The sequence below is a fragment of the Prionailurus bengalensis genome, chromosome C1 (assembly GCF_016509475.1).
Source record: "Prionailurus bengalensis isolate Pbe53 chromosome C1, Fcat_Pben_1.1_paternal_pri, whole genome shotgun sequence".
In the NCBI taxonomy this organism is placed as follows: domain Eukaryota; kingdom Metazoa; phylum Chordata; class Mammalia; order Carnivora; family Felidae; genus Prionailurus; species Prionailurus bengalensis.
This window is the reverse complement of record NC_057345.1, coordinates 19,264,198-19,287,380: the sequence shown is the minus strand read 5'-3', so window position 1 is coordinate 19,287,380 and position 23,183 is coordinate 19,264,198. Positions and strand designations below refer to the sequence as shown.

Here is a 23,183-nt window from a genome sequence, read left to right as displayed (position 1 = left end):
ATGCAGTGTCGCGAACGCGTTGACACAGCACAGTCGCGGGAAAGCGACTCTCGAGTCAGAAGACCCGTCACAAATGACGTGAAGGCCTCGGTAAAGGGCAAGGAGCGAACCCACGGTTAAAGCCTCCAGCGGGAGTTAAGGAAAGGGGCGGGGCTTGGGGCAGGGCGGGGCTTGGGGGGCAGGGCGGGGCGCGCGCCGGGGCGGTGCCTGCGCCGGCGGCCACGTCCTGGCTCGGCCCCCCAGCGTTGGCGCGAGATCCGAACGCCGGCGGCGGCCGTTATAGCCCTTCCCTGAGGCCGCGGGACCGGCAGCGAGAGCCACGCGTCCTGTGGGCTGGGTGTCCGCGGCGGCCATGAGGCGGAGAGGCCCGGAGGAGGAGGCCTGCGGCGTGTGGCTGGACGCGGCAGCCCTGAAGAGGCGGAAAGTGCAGGTGGGTCGTGGGCGCGCGGGAGGGTGTCGGGGGAGGGGTTAGGGACCTGGAGGCGTGAGAGGGGAGGTGATGGAGGTAAAGTCGGGGACCAAGAAAGGAACGGCTTTGGGAATTCAGAGGCGAGAGGGACTGGAGCCTAAAGAAGGGTGAAAAATGGGGTTTGGGAAGAGTGGAGAGGAATGGGGCGGGGCGGAGGGGGGAAGGCAGGCAGGCTGTGGATGGGTAAGGAAGAGACTGGGACTGCAAGGCTTCGAGATGTGGGGGGAGGGTGGACAGAAAATGTGCTCCGAGGAGTGTTGTTTTTTTGTTTGTTTTTTGGGTAGAACTATGCTTGACATTCAATATCCTGGTAGTTTCAGGTGTACATCATAGTGATTCAACATTTACACATTAAGAAGTGATCCCCACGATAAGTCTAGTTGCTGTGGTCACCATACAGTTACTACGATATTATTGTAACTACAAAGTTACTACAGTGTTATTGACTATAGTCCCTTCGCTGTACTTGACCTCCCATGACTTATTTTATAATCGGAAGTTTGTGACTTAATCCTCTTCACCTGTTTCAATCCCCTTCACCTGTTTCGCCGGCTCCCCCCTCTGGTAACGAACAGTTTGTTTCTTATACCTGTGTATCTGTTTCGGTTTTGTTTGTTCTTTTGTTATTTAGATTCCACATATGAATGGAGTCAGACCTATTTGTCTTTTTCTGTCTAGCTTATTTCACTTAGTGTAATACCCTTTAGGTCCATCCATGCTGTATGTCAGGATTTCATTTTTTTCTCTTTTTTAAAAAAGATTTATTTTGAGAGAGCGCCCGCAAACGGGGGAGGGGCCAACGGAGAGGGTAGAGAATCTCAAGCAGGCTCTGTGCTGTCAGGGCAGAGCCAGATGTGGGGCTCAAAGTCACAAACCCAAGTCAGGACTGTGAGATCATGACCTAAGCCGAGATCAAGAGTCATATGCTCAGCTGACTGAGCCACCCAGGCGCCCCAGGGTTTCATTCTTGATGGCTGAGTAATATTTCATTGTAGGTATTATCACATCTTCTTTATGTTTGTTTATCGATGGATACTTGGGTTGCGTCCATATCTTGGCTGTTGTAAATAATACTGCAATGAATATAGGGGTGCATGTATCTCTTCCAACTGGTGTTTTCATTTTCTTCAGGTAAATACCCAGAAGTGGAATTATTGGAGCGTATGGTAATTCTAGTTTCAAAATTTTTTTTTTTTTTTGATTTTTTTTTTTTAAATGTTTATTTTTAAGAGAATGTGAGTGCAAGCAGTGAAGGGGCGGGGGGGAGACAGAGGATTCCATGGGGCTTCAACCCACAAACTGTGACATCTTGACCTGAGCGGAGGTTGCTTAACTGACTAAGCCACCCAGGCGCCTTATTTTTAATTTTTTGAAGAACCTCCATATTGTTTTCTTTAGTAGCTGCACCAGTCTGTGTTCCCAGCAACAGTGTATGAGGGTTCCCTTTTCTCCACATCCTCTCCAACACTTGTTATTTTTTATCTTTTTGATACTAGCCATTCTAACAGGTGTGAAGTAATGTCTCACTGGGGCTTTGATTTACATTTCCCTGATGGTTAGTGACGTTGAGCACCTTTTCAGGAGTGTCTCTTGGCCATCTGTGTGTCTTCTTTGGAAAAATATCTTTTCAAATCCTCTGCCCACTTTTTAATCTTTTTTTTTTGTTGTTGTTGTTGTTTTTTTATACTAAGTTGTGTCTGTTCTTTATTTTGGATGTTAACCTCTTACTGAATGTGTGATTTGTAAATATCTTCTCCCATTCAGTGGGTCGCCTTTTTGTTTTGTTGATGGTTTCCTCTGCAAAAGCATTTTAGTTCAGCGTAATCCCCTGTGTTTATTTTAGCTTTTGTTGTCCTTGCCTGAGGATTCGGGTCCAAAGAACTGCTGCTAATATGGGTGTCAAAGAGCTTATTGCCTTTCATTCTAGCAGTCTTCTGGTTTCAGGTCTTAACATTAAGGTCTTTAATCCATTTTGAATTTATTTTTATATATGGTGTTAAGATAGTAGTCCAGTTTCCCCAGCACCATTTATTGAAGAGACTGTCTTTTCCCCATTGTATATTCTTGCCTCCTTTGTAGTAGGTTAATGGACCATATACTTGTAGGTTTATTTATGGGCTCTCTAGTCCATTGACCTATGTATGTGTCTTTGTGTCAGTACCGTACTGTTTTACTATAGCTTTGTAGTATAGTTTGAAATCAGGAAGCATGATATTTATAGCTTTGATCTTCTTTCTCAAGATTGCTTTGTCTGTTTAGGCTTCCATACAAATTTTAGAATTATTTGTTCTAGTTTTGTGAAAAATCATATTTTGATGGATTGTATTGGATTTGTAGATTGTTTGGGGTAGTATGGATATTTTAACAATATTAATTCTTCCAGTCCCTGAGCACGATTTTTCCACTTATTTTTATCATTTTCAATGTCTTTTATCCATGTCCTACAGTCTTCAGAATACAGGTCTTTTTATCTCTTTGGTTAAATTTATTCCTAGGTATTTTTTTTCTTTTTGATGCAACTGTAAATGGATGCAACTGTTTTCTTAATTTCTCTTTCTGATAGCTCCTTATTAGTGTATAGAAATGCACCTGTAGGGGTGCCTGGGTAGCTCATTCGTTTGGATGTCCGGCTTCAGTCAGGTCATGATCTCACAGTTTGTGGATTGAAGCCCTGGGTTAGGACCTGTGCTTACAGCTTGGAGCCTAGAACCTGCTTCTGATTCTGTATCTCCCCCTGTCTCTGACCCTCCCCCACTCATGCTCTATCTCTCTCTCACAAAAATAAATAAACAACAACAACAAAAAAGTAATCAGTCTAGGGCCACCTAGGTGGCTTAATTGGTTGAGCGTCTGACTTCGGCTCAGGTCATGATCTCACGGTTCCTGGGTTCGAGCCCTGCCTTGGGCTCTGTGCTGACAGCTCAGAGCCTGGAGCCTGCTTTGGATTCTGTGTCTCCCTCTCTCTGCCCCTCCCCAACTCACACGCTGTCTCTCTCTCAAAAACAAAACAAAACATAAAAAAAATTTTTTAAAGTAATCAGCCTAAACTAATACATATGCCAAAGGGACACATTTTGGGGTGGCAAATTTTGCTCCCCTACAGTGGCTACCATCTCCTGAACAAAGTAATTGATGACTGTTAAAAAGTGTCTTACAACTCAAGTCATTTTTTATTCTTATTTATGTTAATGTTTATTTATTTATATTTGAGAGACAGAATGCGAACAGGTGGGGAAGGGTCAGAGACAGAGGGAGACGCAGAATCCAAAGCAGGCTCCAGGCTCCTGAGCTGTCAGCACAGAGCCCGACACAGGACTCAAATCCATAAACCGAGAGATCACAACCTGAGCTGAAGTCAGATGCTTAACCGACTGAGCCACCCAGGTGCCTCTAAAATCATTTTTAAAAACCGTTTCTTTATTTATTTATTTAGAGAGAGAGTGTGAGCAGGGGAGGGGCAGAGAGAAAGGGAGAGAGAAAATACCAAGCAAGCTCCATAGTGTTAGCTCAGAGCCTTACTTGAGGCTCCATCTCACTAACGTGAGATCATGACCTTAGTGGCAGTCAAGAGTTGGATGCTTAACTGACTGAGCCACCCAGGCGCCCCTAAAGTCATTAAAAATAATTTTTTTAATGTTTATTAATTTTTGAGAGAGAGAAACAGAGTGTGAGTGGGGGAGGCACAGAGAGAGAGGGAGACACGGAATCCGAAGCAGGCTCCAGGCTCTGAGCTGTCAGCACAGAGCCCAGTGTGAGGCTTGAACTCATGAACCGTGAGATCATGACCTAACCTGAAGTTGGATACTTAACCGACTGAGCCACCCAGGTGCCTCCATTAAAGTCCTTTTTTTGAGAAATAACAAACCACCTGTTCCTTAAAAAAAAATTTTTTTTTTTACTTGAAAATGTTTTTCCGGGGGTGGGGGGCTGCCAGCAGTGCCTAGGTGGCTCAGTTGGTTAAGAGTCTGACTTTGGCTTAGGTCATGATCTCACCACTTGTGAGTTCGAGCCCTGCATCAGGCTCTCTGTCAGCACAGAGCCTGCTTCGGATCATCTCTCTCCCTCTCTTTTGCCCCTCCTTCACCTGCATGTGCCCACACTCTCTCTCTCTTTCTAAAAAATAAATATTAAAAAAACCTATTTGGGGTAGGTATTACAATTTGTCTGGTAATGATTTAAAATGTATGGGATATACAGTGAAATATCTACCTAATACTTTTAACCATCCTTGACCCATCTCAGAGGCCACAACTTTCTTGTGTATCCTTCCAGAGATATTCTGTATATGTACAAACAAATACAATATCTATTCCTTCATATAAGTAGCATATTCTACATTGTTCTGCAACTTGCTTTTTCTCACTTGTTGCATCTTATGTATCATTTCATATGCATTCACAAAGAGCTGCTTTATTCTTTTTTAAAGACTATATAGTATTCCATGATGTGGAATAGTATCCATTGCATGCAGTAGTTTGCCTTAATCTACTCAGGCTGCCATAACGAACTACTGTTGACTGAGTGGCTTAAACAACAGAATTCATTCTCTCACAATTCTGGGAGCTGGAAGCCCAAGATCAGGGTGCCAGCTTGGTCGAGTTCTGGTAAGGACTTTCTTCTTGGCTCACAGACAGTGAGCTGCCTTCTCCCCATGTGCTCCCATGGCCTTTTCTTGGTGCATGTGTGTGGAGAGAAATGTGTGTTAAAAGTTTTGTTTGTTTTTTAGAGAGCACATGTGTGAGCAGGGGAGGGGTAGAGGGAGGGAGAGAGAGAATCTTAAGTAGGCTCCATGCCCAGCCCAGCGCAGGAGCCCAACACAGGGCTCCATCTCATGGCTGTGAGATCATGACCTGAGCCGAAATCAAGAGTCAGACACTCAACCAAAGGAGCCACCCAGGCGTCCCTAAAATTTTCTATTAAATTTTGTTGAAAACTTTGGTTCTCTGACTAGTTCCTTTTCCTCTAACTTTTTAAGACTTCCAGCCCAGAGCAAAGTACTAAAGATTCCCTTTCACAGGATGTAGAAACCTGCCTTTTCCTAAAGCAGCTATCAAATAGGCACACATTTGTTTGAGTTTTAATGTCAGGCATTAAGGCAGTTGCTAGTGGCCAAGTGTTTTAGAAAACATGCCCCTTCCCACTTGATCTCTAAACATAACTGTCTGTTATTTTGGGGAGACTACTGGGGTGGTTTGTAGTCTGGCTGGAAGATAGATACTGATGAGTTTGGAGTGAGTTTGCTTCTCTCCTGGTTCCGCAGACATGGCAGGCTCAGCCTCATTCCCTAGGCCTTGGTATGGAGGCTACTGTATTTGTTTTCATTTCAGTTTTTTTTTTTTTTAATTTGAGAGTAATATATGTTTGTAAAAAAAAAATAAGTATAGAATTGTATTCAGTAAAAAACCCAAAATGCACAAAACAAAAGAGTAAAAAGCTTCATTGGTGGTAGCTACTTTTAACAATTTGGTATCCTTTGAGACATTTTCTATGTATATAAGTAAATCTGTTTTCCCCACAAATGAGATGATATCAAACATTTTTCTACTGTTCATCTTTCATTAAATACATGATGGGAGAACTTTCCATGTGAGACATGAGTTTTAGTATGAGTTTTTGAAAAGGCCATCTTGTTTACATGGTTTTTAGATTTTGTATTTTAACTTTGATACCTCTATATTTAAATATTGAGGAATATTTCTAAGATTTTTCTACACAATAAAGAAGTAAGAAGATTCAGTATGTGTTTTGTGTATTTGCTGTCTCTTAGGTGTACTATATTCAAAATGTCATTATATTGGGGCACCTGGGTGGCTCAGTCGGTTAAGCGTCTGACCTCGGCTCAGGTCATGATCTCACGGTTTGTTAGTTCGAGCCCTGCGTCCGGCTCTGTGCTGACAGCTCAGAGCCTGGAGCCTGCTTCGGATTCTGTGTCTCCCTGTCTGTCTGTCCCTCCCCAGCTCATGCTCTGTCTCTCAAAAATAAATAAATGTAAAAAAAAAAAATATCATTACAACTCAAAAATAATTTCTATTTCTTCACCTATAATGCAGAAGGTTTCTTACCCTTGAAATACATGCAGCAGAGAAGGAGAAGTGGGCCTAACTAAGGAGACAGAAATGCGAAGCTGTCAGAAATCTTGGCTGAGGTATCCGTGGTTTGTTTCTTGGCCAGCCTTGGCAGAACGCTGAATGCCACTGTGTGGCTTTACTAACACGCAGTCCATCAGCAAATCCTCTGGATTCTGCCTTCAACTGTGTTTATAATCTCATAATTTCCTACTCTTTCTACCACTGCTGCCCGAGTCAGAATGAGAGTGACCCTTTGCTCACTGTTAATTTTAACCATCTAGTGATTTCCTATCTTTGGTAAAACCCGGAATCTCTGAGGCTTGCAAGGGACGATTTGGCCATGTATGTCCTCTCACACATTTTAAATATTTTTTATGTTTTATGTTTTATTTTATCTATTCAAGAGAGAGAAAAAGAGAGACAGGGTGGGTGGAGGAGAGGGGCAGAGAGAGAGAGAGAGAGAGAGAGAGAGAGAGAATCCCAAGCAGGCTCCCTCTCACATGTTAGACCTCATCTCCTTTTCTCTGCCTCACTCTGCTCTAGTCATACTGGCCTTCCAACCAAGCGTATCTCTGCAGGGACTTTTATACACCTCACTTCAAACACATAGGGATTAAAATGCCACATGGCTCTGCTCTTTCATTTGTTTGGATGTCAACTTAACATTGAGTCCACTTCTTAACCACCATAAAAATGCCTTTCACTTAGCCCCTACTTCCCATACTCCCTAACACCTTAGTCTTGTTTTATTTTTCTCTGTAGCCCTTTTACCACCAGATATACTACAATACTACATATTTACTTGTTCATTTATTATTTTCCTCTACTAGAATGAAAGTTGCATTGGGCAGTCCTTCAAACAGTGGCACGTAGTAGGTACTCAGTAAAAACTGATTGAGTGAATGAACTAATCCATCTGAGCTTTTAGATAAAACCTTTTAGGGGCGCCTGGGTGGCGCAGTCGGCTGGGCGTCCGACTTCAGCCAGGTCATGATCTCGCACTCCGTGAGTTCGAGCCCCGCGTCAGGCTCTGGGCTGATGGCTCAGAGCCTGGAGCCTGTTTCTGATTCTGTGTCTCCCTCTCTCTCTGCCCCTCCCCCGTTCATGTTCTGTCTCTCTCTGTCCCAAAAAATAAACGTTGAAAAAAAAAAATTAAAAAAAAAAAAACAAAAAACCTTTTAGATACGGTTATGGTTGCTGATTCTATTTTTCTCACTCTGATGAGAAGATAAGTGGGAGGACGTTGAGCTTTTTAGAGCAAAGATGGCTTGGAGCCCTCTGGTGAAATGTCAAAGTGTTTAACCAAAAAAAAAAAAAAAAAAAGAAGAAGAAAAAATAGAGGAGAAAAGTATTTCACTGAAACTGAACAGGCTTAATAATAATAATACTGAAATCCATTGTAGCAACACTATATTAGGGTCAGTACTATAATACTGATACGGGTCTGTAAATGTAACTTAACATGTTTATCAATGTGATCTTTATGTAATGGCTTATGTTTTGTAAAACTTCTTTACATGTATTGTTTGACCTAACTTTCTCAGTAAGCTTTGTGAGGGAGGTGAGATGATCTCCATCTTGCAGATGAAGAAATTGAAGTTAGGCTAGAAATTTGCTCAAGATCACATCGGAGTAAGTGCAGCTCTAAGGCTCGATTCCAGGTCTTCTGACTCTTGGTCCAGTGTGTTTTTTCATCATGTGTAAGGTGTCCTCAGATGATAAAAAGGTGGATAAGACGGTTCCAATCCTGGCAGCATGGGATATGTTAGGTACACACATAACTGTCAGACAGACTATAAGTGCCTTAGAGGTGTAAGGAAATTCTAAGCATTTAGAGAAAGACGAGATTATTTTTTATTGTGGGTGAAGGAGTGGTGGTTTAAAAATATGTCCACAAATTCTTTGATACGCCTTTCTTTAAAAGGTGGAGATTAAGCAACCCCCCACATGTGGGCTGTGCTTAGTGACTCTGATGACTAGAATGTGATGGAAGTGTTAATGTTAGAATTCTGAGGCTAGGTCATAAATAGCATTGCAGCTTCAGCCTCATTGTCTCTTTAGGGGAAGTCAGCTGTCATGTTGTGCGGATATGCAGGCAGCTTTATAGAGGAACCTTACTGTGTTTGCCAACAGTTGTGTGAGTGAGCCACCTTGAAAGTGTATACTGCTGTCCTGGTTGATATCTTAAATGCAACCTAATGAGATTGTGAGCCAGAACCACCCAGATAGGCTGCTCTCAAATTCCTGATGCACAGACGTTGTGAGATAAAAATGTTGTTTTAAGCTGCTAAGTGTTGTGGCAGTGTGTTAATGCAGCAATAGAAAGCTAATGCAGATTTTGGTTCTGGCAGTGGAGTGCTGCCTAACAAAAACCGAAAATGGGGGAGTGGCTTTGGAATGCGGCAGTGGGTGGCAGGTGGAAGGACTTTGAAGGGAGTGCTAGTGAAAGCTTGAAGAGCTTTTAAAAACTGCTTTTAGAACCAGGATGGTCTTTGAGGAAGCTGTGGGTGAGGGTTTAAAGGAAAGTGAAAATAATGTTACTGGAAATTAGAGGAAAGGGGATCCTTGTTACGTAGTGACAGGAGGTTTATTACAACTACTGTTGGCTGTAGTGAGGTGGAAGGTGGAGAACATACTTAAGGAACTGGGTGATGTGATACAGCTAAGGAGATTTCTAGGCAGTACCGAAGGTGTTACCTCGTTTCTTCTTGCTGGTTATAGCAAAGTGTCAGAGGAGAGACAGGAGGTAAAGGAAGCCTCTTAAACAAAGAGGAGCCTAAACTTGCCGGTTTTGACAATTCTCAGCCAATTCAGGTGGCACACAGTGGACTTTTCTTTGCAGGAAGTTTTTAAGTTACTAATTTAATCTCTTTACTTGTTATAGGTCTATTCAGATATACACTTGGAAAGATAGTCGATATCATTAGTCACTAGGGAAATGCAAATCAAAACCACAAGGAGGTAACCACTTGGCACCCACTAGAATGGCTATAATCAAAAAGAGAATACCAAGTTGTTATCAACTTGGAGAAACTGGAACCCCCATACATTGCTGGTGCACGTATAAAACGGTAGAGGCAGTTTGCAGGATGGTTCGGCAGTTCCTCAAAACGTTCAACATAGTTACCTATATGTTCAACGTATGACCTGGCACTTCTGCCTTTATGTGTATACCCGAGATATGAAAAGATATTTTCACAAAAAACTCGTACACCAATGAGTGAATGTTTGAATGTTTGTAGCAACGTTTCCTGTAATAGTAAAGAATAAAAACAGCCCAGTTGCCCGACAGTGATGAATGGATAGATAAAAGGGTATATCCAAACAATGGAATATTATTTGGCAATAAAAAGGGACTAAAGTTCATACACCTGCTACAAGCTGGATGAACCTCCAAAATACACTCAGTGAAAGAAGCCAGTCACAAAAGACCAGCTGTTGTATGATGTATGAAAGGTCCGGAATAGACAAATCTCTAGATACATAAAAGTAAGTCAGTGTTTCCTGGGGCTAGGGTGGGGTGGGAATGGGGAATGACTGCTAATGGGTACAATGAAAAATGTTCTAAAAGTAGATAGTGATGATGTTTATACAACTCTATTAAAAAACACTTAACTGTACACTTAAGTAGGTGAATTTTATGGTATGTGGATTATATCTCTGTTAAAAAGATTATATATCTGTTATGTAGTTGTTAAAAAGCTGTTAAAAATGTAGGGGAGTCGAAGGTGAGATTAGGAGGGTAAATAGTACCATATGGTAGGAAATTCATGGAAGGCATTTGACATAACAGTCTCCAAGATTAGCCCAGTTGTACTTACGTGAAAGTAAGTGGTACACTGAAAGGTTAGAGGAATTTGGAGGATAGTGCAGAAATTTAGGCAAGAGGTGACAAGGGCCTAATTCAGAATAGTATAAATTTAAATTATTTTTGGCGGATTATTGCTTTCTATGGATATATTTAAAACATGGTTATGCTCAAGAAGGACCCATGGGACGCCTGGGTGGCTCGGTTGAGTGTCTGCCTCTTGGGTCTTCGACCCTCTTGGGTCGTCATCTCACAGTTTGTGGGTTTAAGCCCCTCTTCGGGCTCTGCACTGACAACTCAGAATCTGCTTGGGATTCTCTCTGCCTCTTTCTCTGCCCACATACCCCTACCCCTACTTGAGTTAGCTCTCTCTCAACAATAAATAAACACTACAAAGAAAAAAAAAAAGAAGGACCTAAGTGTGGGGTTGGTAGGAGTCGGGAAGTCTCTTAAATGTTTTTAAACTGTGGCTTTTGTCCAGTTATCTGCAGCCCTTGGCATCTCTCCCTTTTTAAAGGACGTTTGCATTTTCCCTTTAGTTCTGTTTACATTTAGGAGCCAGAAATTGGGACTGGAGTAAGTAGATGATTGTAGAGAAAAAAGTAAAAAAAAAAAAAAAAAAAAAAAAGTCTTGAAATAGTGTTTGGAAATTGGGAGAATAGATATAACATGGGCTGGTTGTATGTACAGTTGAGCCTTGAACAACACAGTTTGAACTGCGTGGGTCTATTTGCAGATTTTTTTTTGATAAATACAGTACAGTCCTGTAAATATATTTTCTGTTCCTTATGATTTTCTTAATATTTTCTTTTCTCTAGCTTACTTTATTGTAAGAATACATATAATGTATGTACATACATATAATGTAATGTGTTAGTTGACTGTTATCAACAAGGCTTTTGGTCAACAGTAGGCTATTAGTAGTTAAGTTTTTGGGAGAGTCAAAAGTTGTGTGTGGATTTTCAACTGTGTGGGAGGGTCGGTGACCTTAACCCTCACATTGTTCAAGGGTCAACTGTATATATTGTGTGTGTGTACACACAAACACACACACATACACAGTAATTCTTTTCACAAAGTTGACACCTTCCAGGGGGACTTGAAGATTTGTTCCAGAGTGGGGGTTTCTACTCCATTGCATTTTATTTAAGGCACCTGCTTTCCAATTTAAGTGAACACAGTGCTCTTCTTTTCGCATGGGACCATCATCTCTGCTATTGAGAGGGCCACATTTGGCCATTGCTGTACTGGAAGTAGTTAAAATCAGGAAGCTTAAACAGACCTTCAGTACATAGTCTTATTAGGGCAACATTGATGGCATGTGTATGAAAACACCGTACTATAATGATCTGGTATGCGGGACATTCTTTAAGTGAGAAAAATCTCATTAGCAAGAAGTGCCCTTTTTATGAGACTTAGTAATGCTAATGGATGTAGACATATCAGGTCTTCAGTTTAGTTGTGACACTTAAAAGAAATTGCTTTTTGCTGTTACCCCTGTTGAAGTTGTCATTAGGTTAAGATGAAAAATCAGTGCCGGGTGGTTCCAGAGAAGATTCTTGTAACAGATTTTGTATTGTTTGATTATTTTGGGAGGAAAACCTTTAGTTTTCCATGGGTGTACTTCTCATCCAGTCTGTGCTCTGGACCTATGGGTGACACCAATTACAGTGACAGGAGCTCACCTTGACTTTGATCACAGTATTGGAAAAGGCTTAATGTTTTCTGAGAGCTTTGTTGACGTTGAAAATGTAACGAGTAGTTACATATATAAAACATAACCAGAATGTTTCCTTCCTATATACCCACTTTCTTCCTAAAATATTTACTGAATTAAGTGCTCACTCTGTGCATTAAGCTAGTTCTGTGGAGGACAGAAAAAAAGTATGTGAATCAAATTTTGATACCAGGATTTTGTCAGGTAAGTCTTGAAATACCAAGTGATAAATGCCAAGTTTGTAAGGGGAAGAGATCACCTCTGGTTGTTGGAATCAGGAATGCTTGGGGCTAAACTGAAGTATATGTAGCATTTCAGACTTGGGTGTGAAAAAGGCCCTTCTGTGTGAGGCACAGAAATGAGCAAGGTGGAGGCCATAATAGGAACTGGCATGTAGGTAAGTATTATGCTACAGTATACACAGAGGTTTTGTAATGGAGAAAAAGGTAAACTGGAATCATTGATGTGTGCGGTCTGAGAGTTGGTACTTTCTGCTACAAGGTAGTAGAGAAATGATTGATAGAGTTTGAGCAAGATGGTATGCTGACAGTTATACTACAAGAAGATTAGTCTAGATATTGGGTGGGGGACTCATTGAAACAGGTATTGAATGAGGGCCTGACCAGTTAAGAAACTATCGTAATAGTCTAGGACTAGGCAAGAGTTCATGATATCTGAACTAGGATAATGTGTTATTTGTTTCACAGGTTTGGAGAGCTTGAAGCAAGTTTTGAATGAATACTTTATTATTATTCATTCAACCAAGCTCATTTATGTTGGAGATGATGGGAATCTTGGCAGCTTTTCTGGGTCAGACCCCTTAAACAGTCCTCTTTTGGGTGTCCTTATTAGCTAGCATCACTTTCAGCGTGACTTGATAAGGTGTGACAGTGACTGATTGGAAAAGGTTTTCTGTGAGAGACTGAGGAGGAGGGGGGACTTGGAGAAGTGGGAAGAGAGGAGTATGGGATCTCAAGCATAAAAGAAGAAGTAGGGCAAAAAGAAACACGTGTTTGTATTTTTTCAAAGCTATCAGTATATAAGGGTAATGAGATTTCATACATAAATTCAAGACCAGTGACCATAATGAAAAAAGTAAGTTGGATCAAAGTATATACTGGACTTGAAGGCCATATGAATCATAAAAAAGGGGAATTAAATTGGTTTGAAAGCAGAACTTTAAGACAGACTTGCAGATAAATTATTGGAAGAGATAAAAATAGAACGAGGTCTAAACTGAACTTCAATGCCATGGAAGCACAAACATCTTCCAATAGTTAGAAGGGTGAATTATATGATCCCAGATCTGCTTTGATAATAGAGTTGCCTTTAAGAAAAGGCCATACTTTTGAGGTGATTTGCAGCCAAAAGAAACATTGTTCTCTGTAGAAATACATCCCAGGGGATCCTTGTGATAGCAATAGCAGGGCCTCCGTGGTTGTAGGAAGTCAGTTACTCCTACCACTCTGAAAGAAGAAAACTCAATGGGACCATGAATGTGATAATGCCAAAGGACTAGAGATGCTTTGGGTTGGAGGGAATGTATTTCTTGAAGTTAGATCTTTGAGGCATTCTTACAGGGTAAGAATTGTTAATACCTAGGCTGTGGCTTACCAACGTGTTTGGTCCTGTACGAACCCTGTGCCTTTTAGACAGGCTTTCTTACACTGTGTAATATACACACAAGGGTTGGATCTATTTTGAGGTAAGGATAATGAGCTAAAGGACTGTACCTGGGTCCCCTCAGTTCCAGATGACCTGTGCTCACTAATTTCACTGAGATAAACATAGTTCCTTAAAGCCATAAGTCTTGTAAGGGAGTTATAACTGTGGGGACATTGTCACTCCTGATACTGCTCTGACCTGAGGAAAGAATGTTCTATTCCTGCTAAGATGGCCAACTTGGTGAAAAGCTTTATTCCAAGATGTTTTGCTAATTGAGGTCTTACTGTTATCTGGTAATGTGTAGTTTCTATAAGTCTGCTTTATAGGACTTTGTATTTAAAAAAAAAATTCCAGTAGAGTTAACATACAGTGTTAAATTAGTTTCAGGTATTCAACATAATGTGTAGTTTCTGTAAGTCTTCTCTATAGGACTTAGTATTTTTTAAAAACTTTAATTCCAGTATAGTTAACAGTGTTAAATTAGTTTCGGTGACTTAGTATCTCATGTATTATTACTCCATGCTCATCAAGATCAGTGTACTCTTCAGCCCTTCACCCAGCATCCCACCTGCCTCCCCTCTGGTAACCACCTGTTTGTTCTCTATAGTTAAGAGTTTGTTTTTTGGTTTGTCCTTTTTTCCTTTGTTCATTTGTTTTGTTTCTTCCACATATGAGTGAAATCATATGATATTTGTCTTTCTCTGACTGATTCTGCTTAGTGTTATACTCTCTAGGTCCATCCATGTTGCAAATGGCAAGATTTCATTCTTTTTTATGGCTGAATAATATTCTATTCCATATATATATATATATATATATATATATATATCACATCTTCTTTATCCATTCGTCTGTCAGTGGACACTTAGGCTGCTTCCATATTTTGGCTATTGTAAATAGTGCTGAAATAAACATAGGAGCACATATATCCTTTTGAATTAGTGTTTTTGTATTCTTTCGGTAGATACCCAGTAGTGAGATTACTGGATCATATGGTAATTCTTTAAACAAAAAAAAATTTTTTTAATGTTTATTTCTGAGAGAGAAAGAGAGCATGAAAGTGGAGGAGGGGCAGAGGAAGAGGGGAGTGAGGATCCAAAGCTGGCTCTGTGCTGACAACAGAGAGCCTGATGCGGCTTGAACTTAAGAACTGCAAGATCATGACCTGAGCCATGCCAGACACTGAACCGACTGAGCCACCTAGGCGCCTGGGTAGTTTTGTGGAGTTTTTTGTATTAAAAATGTTTGTTTATTTTGAGAGAGAGAGAGAGAGAGAAGAGAAGAGAAGAGAAAGAGAGATCGAGATCGAGCAGGGGAGGGGGAGAGAGAGAGAGAGAAAATCCCAAGCAGGTTCTGTATTGTCATTACAGAGCCCTACGAGGGGCTTGATCTCAGGAACCCATGAGATCATGACCTGAGCCAAAGTTAAGAGTCGGAGGCTTAACTGACTGAGCCACCCAGGTGCCCCATGGTAGTTCTATTTTTAATTTTTGAAAGAGCCTTCATTCTGTTTTCCACAGTGGCTGTACCAGTTTGCACTCCCAAGGTGTACAGGGGTTCCTTTTTCTCCACATCCTTGCTAACACCTGTTGTTTCTTGTTTTTTATTTTAGCCATTCTGACAGGTGTGATATGTCATTAGTTTTGATTTGCATTTCCCTGATGATGAGTGATGATGAGCATCTTTTCATGTCTGTTGGCCATCTGTATATCTTTGGAGAAATGTCTGTTCGTGTCTTCTGCCTATTTTTTAATTGGATTATTTGAGGGTTTTTTTGTTTGTTTGTTTTTTTGTTTTTTTTAGGGTTTTTTTTTGGTGTTGAGTCATATAAGTACTTTATATACTTTGGATATTAACCCTTTATTGTATATATCATTTACAAATACCTTCTCCCCTTCGGTAGGTTGTCTTTTAGTTTTGTTGATAGTTTCCTTTGCTGTGCAGAAGCTTTTTATTTGGATGTCGTCCCCATAGTTTATTTTTGCTCTGCTTTTGTTTCCCTTGCCTCAGGAGACATCTAGAAAAATATTACAGCTGCTATCAGAGAAATTATTGCCTGTGATCTCTTCTAGGATTTTTATGGTTTCAGGCCTCACATTTAGATCCTTAATCCAATCCATTTTTAGTTTATTTTTGTGTAGGGTGTAATAAAGTGGTCCATTTTCTTTCTTTTTTTTTTTTACGTTTATTTATTTATTTTGACAGAGCATGAGTAGGGGAAGGGCAGAGAGGGGGGCAGAGAGAGAGAGAGAGAAAGGGAGAGAGAGAATCCCAAGCAGGCCCTGCACTGTCAGCATGAAGCCTGATGCGGGGCTCAAACTCACAAACTGTGAGATCATGGCCTGAGCTGAAGTCAGACACTTCGACTGAGCCACCAGGCACCCCTCATTTTCATTCTTTTGCATGTAGCTGTCCAGTTTTCTTAACATCATTTGTTAAAGAGACTTTTCCTGTTGCATGTTCTTACCTCCTTTGTTGAAGATTAATTGACTATATAATTGTGGATTTATTTCTCAGCTTTCTATTTCATTCTGTTGATCTGTGTGTCTATTTTTGTGCCCGTACCATGCTGTTTTGATTACTGCAGCTTTGTATATAACTTGAAATCTGGAACTGTGATACCTCCAGCTCTGTTTTTCTTTTTCAAGATTGCTTTGGGTATTCAGGGTCTTTTGTGGTTCTGTACAAATTTTAGGATTGTTTGTTTTAGTTCTGTGGAAAAATATTGTTGGTATTTTGATAGGAATTGCGTTAAATATTTAGATTGCTTTGGGTAGTATGGACATTTTATCAATATTTGTCCCTCTAATCTATGAGCATGGAATATTTTTTTCATTTGTTTTTGTCATCTTTAATTTATTTCATCAGTGTTGTTTTTTTGTTTTGTTTTGTTTATTTATTTCTTTAGAGAGAGCATGAGCAGGGCAAGGGCAGAGAGAGAGGGAGAGAGAGAGAGAATCCCAAGCAGCCTCTGCACTGTCAGCACAGAGCCTGACAGGGGGCTTGAACTCACGAATCATAAGATCATGACCGGAGTTGAAACCCAGAGTCAGATGCTTAACCTTAACCAACTGAGCCACCCATGTGCCCCCATCAGTGTTTTATAGTTTTGAGAGTACAGGTCTTTCGCCTCCTTGGTTGTTTATTCTTAGGTATTTTATTATTTTTGGTGCAGTTGTAAATGGGATTGTTTTCTTAATTTCTCTTTCTGCTGCTTCATTATTAGTGTGTAGAAATGCAACGGATTTTGCACATTGATTTTGTATCCTGTAACCTTCTTGAAATCATTCATCAGTTGTAGTGGTTTTTTTGGTGGGGTCCTTAGGGTTTTCTATATATAGTATCATGTCACCTGCCAATAGTGAAAGTTTTATTTCTTCTTTACCAATTTGGATGCCATTTATTCTTTTTTTTTTTTTTTTTTTGTCTGATTTTTGAAGCTAGGACTTCCAATACTATGTTGAATAAAAGTGGTAAGGGTGGACACTTGTCTTGTTCCTGATCTTAGGGGAAAAGCTGTCAGTTTAAACTTTCACCATTGAGCATGATGTTAGCTGTGGGTTTTTCATATGGTCTTTATCATGTTGAGGTATGTTTTCTCTAAACCTACCTTGTTGAGAGTTTTTATAATGAATACATGTGGTACTTTGTCAAATGCTTTTTCTGCATATATTGAAATCATTTTGTTTTAAAGTTTATTTTGAGAGAAACAGAGAGACAGCATGAGCAGGGGAGGGGAAGAGAGAGAGGGAGAGAGAGAATCCCAAGCAGACTGCATCATCAGCACAGAGTCCAATGCAGGCTCAAAACTCACGAACCACAAGATCGTGACCTGAGCCGAAATCAAGAGTTGGACACTTAACCCACTAAGCCACCCAGGCACCCCATCGAAATGATCATATCGTTTTTATCCTTTTTCTTATTGATGTGATATATATCATATTGATTGATTTGTGAATATTGAACCACCCTGTATCCCAGGAATAAATCCCACTTGATTGTGGTGAATGATTTTTTTTAAGTGTATTGTTGGATTTGGTTTGCTAATATTTTGTTGAGGATTTATGCATCTGTGTTTATCAGAGATATTGGCCTATAGTTGTCTCCTTTTGTAGTAGTGCCTTTATCTGGTTTTGATAACAGGATAATGCTGGCTTCATAGAATGAATTTGGAAGTTTTCCTTCCTCTTCAATTTTTGGGAATCATTTGAGAAGAATAGGTATTAACTCTCCTTTAAGTGTTTGGTAGAATTCACCTGTGAAGCTGTCTGGTCCTGGACTTTTGTTTGTTGGGAGTTTTTTGATTACTGATTCAATTCATTGCAGTAATCCATCTGTTCAAATTTTCTACTTCTTCCTGATTCAGTTTTGGGAGGTTATAGGTTTCTAGGAATTTATCCATTTCTTCTAGGTTGTCTGATTTGTTGGCATATAATTTTTCATAATATTCTTACAATCCTTTGTATTTCTATGGTGTATGCAGGACTTGGCATTCTTGTAAGTCATTTAAATAACTGTATATTATTAGTCTTTTTTTCCCCCATAAGCTGTAAGCTTTACAGGGCAGAAACAGTCTGTATATTTTTGTGCATCATTATATTCCCAGTCCCTAGCATATAGGTGCTAAAATACTTGTTTGCATTCTATCTCACTATTTCCCATATCTAGGATGTGTCTCATAACATTTAGAGAGTGATGTGCCTACTTGGGCTTCCTCATAGCATGGCGGCCAGGTTCCAAGAGTGAGCATTTCAGGAAAGCAAGACAGAAGTGCATGACATTTTTATGACCTAGTTTTGTAAACCATGTAGTGTTATTTCTATCATACTTTATTGGTCAGTCACAAAATTCTTCCGAAGTTCAAGGTGGGGGACTTCACAACTTTAGAGGAGGAGTGGCCACCTCAGTTTCTCCAAATTCCAGTCTCCATATATTTAATTAATCGACAGGTGATTCCAGGAAGAAAGCTAGGGTCATCATAGGGCTCACCTCATTTGTTTTTCTTCTCTCAGGGCTCACAATCCAATGCAATACCTGTTGTCCACCGTCTAAAATCAGTTGTCTTATGTATCTTATCCAGTTTTCTAGTTTTGTGTAGTGGAAGGGAAAGTTCCAAGCCAGTACTGCAAGTCAAAGTATGAGTTTTATATCAAGGAGTTCCTTCTTTTTTCACCAGTTAAAGTACATTTTAGTTTCCAAATGTAAAAATGAAGTCAGCTTTGGCTAGAATTAATAATTTGGGTTCAAGTTTCAGACCTATCTCCAATTTGTAGCATGAATGTTGGCAAATGCCATTTCTTCTTTGGTTTTCACACCAAACTGAATTGAGTATAGCCCCGTTCTCAGGTTACTTCTCAGGCATTTCTTAACCAGCAAGTCGAAACAAAACCAAATCACACTAAATAAAGATGAGGTTAGATTTATAGTTAGTTGACAAAACTTCCCAAATCTCTATGGTACATCTTCTAATTCATACTGTAAAGTATAAAGGGGCTGAAAGTGTGTAAGACTAGCTGTTTCATTGCTTTTCCTTCTAGTAATAACCAACTAGTATGAATCCCAGGAACTGTGTGTAAGCCTTTTATGTGAATTGAGTCACCAAATCCCCATAACAGCCCTATGGGATAGGTACTTTACTGTCCCCATTTCACACACGAGAATGAGACCTAGATTAAACAACTTGCAGAACATCACACAGTTAATAAGTAGCAGTGGCAGAATTGGGATTGATTTGAACCCAAGCTGTGTGACTGTGGAGCCATGCTCTTAACCATATGTGGCTATTTGAAAACCACTAGGTATGTGTCCACTGCTGCTAATGTAGAATCATTATCTTTAAATATAAGAGAGAGTGTCATCCCTGAAATCACTTCAACAAATCCTGTTTAGTCAGCCTGATTTCCGTGGGGAAGCAGAAAGATTAGGCTATAGTTGGAATATGTGATTTGCTGAGAAAAATACCATCAGTATGGCAGGAAATGGTAGATGATGATGTACACAGCAAAAACTACCCAGAGACTAGGATAGGGTGGAGTCCAAAGGGTCCAGTAGGGTTCTGTGAGGATCACTGGTGTTTGTTGAATCTCTCCCATCTGGCACCTGTTTTGATATTAATAGGTTTTATTGTTCTTTTTCTCCCCCTTCTCAGACACATGTAATGAAGCCAAACACCAAAATGCTAACACTTTTTCCTGGAGAAAAAAAGGCTAAGATTTCCTTTACTCAAAGAAGTGCACCTGCAAGCATTCGGCAGACCAGCATCGCTTCCTTCTTCACCTTGCAGCCAGGTATGGTGACCCGCCTGGGAATACCCAGGGAGCAGAAAGGAATGCGTGCACTCTCCTCTGCTGCAACGTTTATGAGAAGTGGTGACACTAGTGCTTTGTGTTAAACTTAGTGACTTGTTAGAAGAGGTTGTGTTATAAAACACAACAAAACCTCCCCTTCTGCAAAGCAGTATATACGTGCTTTTACAAACATTTTCTTTCTGGTTCACTCAGTCTAATATTAAATATTTGTACTTCCTGACAGAGCGGTGAGGAGAAAGGTATACTTTGGGAGTTGGGGTGTGCAGGGGAGCTGACCTGCCATTAGTTAGGTCTTGGATTGGCCACAGTGAACAGTCTAAGATTATTTAATAGTAGGTGTTTCTGTATAAAGCTTCTCAAATTAGTCAAAGATGTGTTTTTGTTAGAAAGGTTGGCATAAAGTTGCTTGTGTCTCATCTTCCTTTGGTAGTTCTTTGCTTACGTGTCCCTTTTCAGAGGATATGCTACCTCAGAGCAGGCTGGGGCTTACAGAGCAGGGTGTCTGCCGGATGAAGGGTGCTGGGAGAGCTTTAACTCTTTTGATTCCCAGGATTGCATTGCATAAATCTTAAATTCACTCTTCCTGCCCCAAACAAGAACTTAAAATAAGCAACTTTTTGCTTTAAGTAACAAGGGCTGATTTTCTTCAAGGATGCTTCCTGTTTCAAAATTCTGGCATGTTCTATAATCTATTGAATTCTTAGGCAACGTTGAGAAATCTTTCACAAAACATGGTTTCTGCCCTATGATTCCTGTTGGAGGAAGAGGAAATCATTCAGCTTTGTTTGTAATTAGATCTTGGTATAATGGGCGGGAGGAGTCCATGTAATTCATCAAGGCAGAACAGGATCCATTCCATGCCTGATCAAAGGGACAGGCTGAACATTAGCAGTTTCTTTTTATTGTCCTTCCTACTGGTTGACTTAGCATCCTGATGGTCTTTACTCCCTTTCCCATGAAATGTTTGCAGAGTGGGGCATTTAATGTTCTTTGCACTGTCACCAGTGCAGTTGTCACCAGTGAAAACTGTTTCACATACTTCTCAAAGGACGATATATTTAGCCAAATCACTGTTTAGCAGAAACCATGTTAAATAAACAAAAGCAAAGTTGATGTGCCCTGTTAGACAAATCCCACATATGAAAACGCAGCCAGAAAAGTAGGCTGTGTGATCTGAGCATAGCTAGCATGTTTGACTCTGTTAGGCAGATCACTGGAAGCATCCATATATTTGAGCAGCAGAATATGAGGACTGTGTTTTAGAAAAATCATTTTGGAGAAAGTAGAGATTAAAAGCAGGAAGACGAGCTATAAAGGTGTGTGACAAGTCTGAGACCCCTGCACTAGGTAGTGGTAGTAGCTGATACTGATTTAAAAAAAAAACCAGCTAAATCCTGCTCAGGGCAGAGTTTTCCTCCAGAGTAATATTTGCTCATGTCTGTCTTACTAGGAAGGACAATTGGTGGTGACCAGAGGAATGTTTCATCTCCTATAGAAAGTCAGACCAACAAAGAGTCTAAGAATGATGTAACCCAGCTAGACCATTTGATCCAGGGCTTAGGGGATGATTGCATGGCACCCCCATTAGCCACTTCAACCCCTGCAGACACCCAGGAAGCCGGACTTTCTCCACAGCCCCTTCAGGATTCTGGCCACCACAGAATGGGAACACCATTTTTGACTGTGCTGTCTTTGCTCCAGCCTGACACCTTAGTCCGTGCTGGAAAGAGTAAAGCCTCTCCATCTTGTTCCTTCATCAAGAACTTGGAAGGTTCTCGCTCACTGGACCAAAAGGAGGAAGAGAAAGACTCTTCCTGGAAAAGGGAATGGCTTCATGGATCTAAGAAAAAGAACTATCAGGGTTTGGAGAGACCCATTAAACCACCTCGGGGCAAGGGCCATGAGCCCTTGGACAAGACGCCATTAGAAAAGGTGTCTGCAAAAGAAACCAGACAGACCCCGATCCTCCTTCAAACATACAGGGATTCCTGGAATGGGGAAAACACACACTCAGTGAAACAAAGCCCTTGTCCTATCCCTCTATTTTCTTGGGACAGTGAAAAGAATGACAAGGACTCTTGGAGTCAGCTTTTTACTGAGGATTCTCAGGGCCAGCGAGTCATTGCCCACAACTCTAGAGCTCCTTTCCAAGATGTAACCAACAACCAGAATCGGGGCTTAGGGCAGTTTTCTAGCAGCCGTTGGGCTCAGTGCCAGGAGACGCCCACTCAGTTAAATCTGCAGCCTGATTTGCTCTTTACCCAGGACTCAGAAGGTAATCAGGTTATCAGGCATCAAGTCTAAATGTCTTTATGACGGTTTTGTTCTAAAAGTACCTCGAAATGACAGAGCTGTAGGAAAATATTGGGGTGGGGGGGGTTGGGAGTGTGGGTGGGAGGGAGGCAAGGGATGATGTTATAATTGAGCATTTTCTTGGTGTAAATAAAGCAAATGGGGCCACTTGTTGAGGGGGTATGATGGTGCCTTTCCCTGAGGAAGAGGTGGCTGGTAAACTTGTGCGAGTCTCTGATGAGCAATGAGGAGGCAGGGCAGGTACTTATCCCTCCGCTAAAGAGTCCCTACTCAGCCTGCAGAGCCACCTCTGTGCCCTTTCAGATGCCTGACTGGAACAGCGCTTCTTACGGATGGGTGTTCTTCTAATCTCTGGCTGTTAGCTTCCCCACTCAACCATGGGACCATTATTCCTGACACCTTTTTGAGGTGATAAGGCAAATCTCCTGGGCCCAGATGTATGGGGTCAGAGAGGATAGAGAGATTTAAAAAAAACCCACCATCATTCTGCTTTCTACTTACTTTTGTGGGGATTTTACAGCATTTTAAAGACTTCTACTGTGTTTAAACATCTCCCTTAAAATAGCCTGAGCTATATAACAATCTAGATGTGATACCACTCTTCTGCAAGGTATGAGGGAACTCCCTTTGTAAAACTACGAATCCAAATAAATGACTCTATAAGCTGACTCTGATGGTAATTAAAACATTACCGCTTTATTTCTGGAAAAGCAACTTTTTAATAATATATGCTCTGTCACTGCCAGGGTCTCACCTGAACACCTGTGTTCTAGCCGAGATGTTATCCACCAGGTGGCAGTTTCCCATGTTGCAGGTATGCTACCTTAAGAGGCTC

The 23,183-nt window shown here is 40.8% G+C and overlaps 2 protein-coding genes across 3 annotated transcripts in view; one reads left to right on the top strand and one right to left on the bottom strand.

The window, feature by feature from the left end:
• Nucleotides 1-23,183, bottom strand: part of MTFR1L (mitochondrial fission regulator 1 like) — a 45,958-nt gene that overhangs the window by 4,245 nt on the left and 18,530 nt on the right. The gene's annotated exons all lie outside the window — the stretch shown is intronic.
• On the top strand, nucleotides 191-23,016 carry LOC122480101 (aurora kinase A and ninein interacting protein). The gene is made up of 3 exons (XM_043574101.1): nucleotides 191-430; nucleotides 19,876-20,014; nucleotides 21,486-23,016. The coding sequence occupies exons 1-3, from the start codon at nucleotides 353-355 to the stop codon at nucleotides 22,337-22,339; spliced, it is 1,071 nt and encodes a 356-aa protein (XP_043430036.1). The 5' UTR covers nucleotides 191-352; the 3' UTR covers nucleotides 22,340-23,016.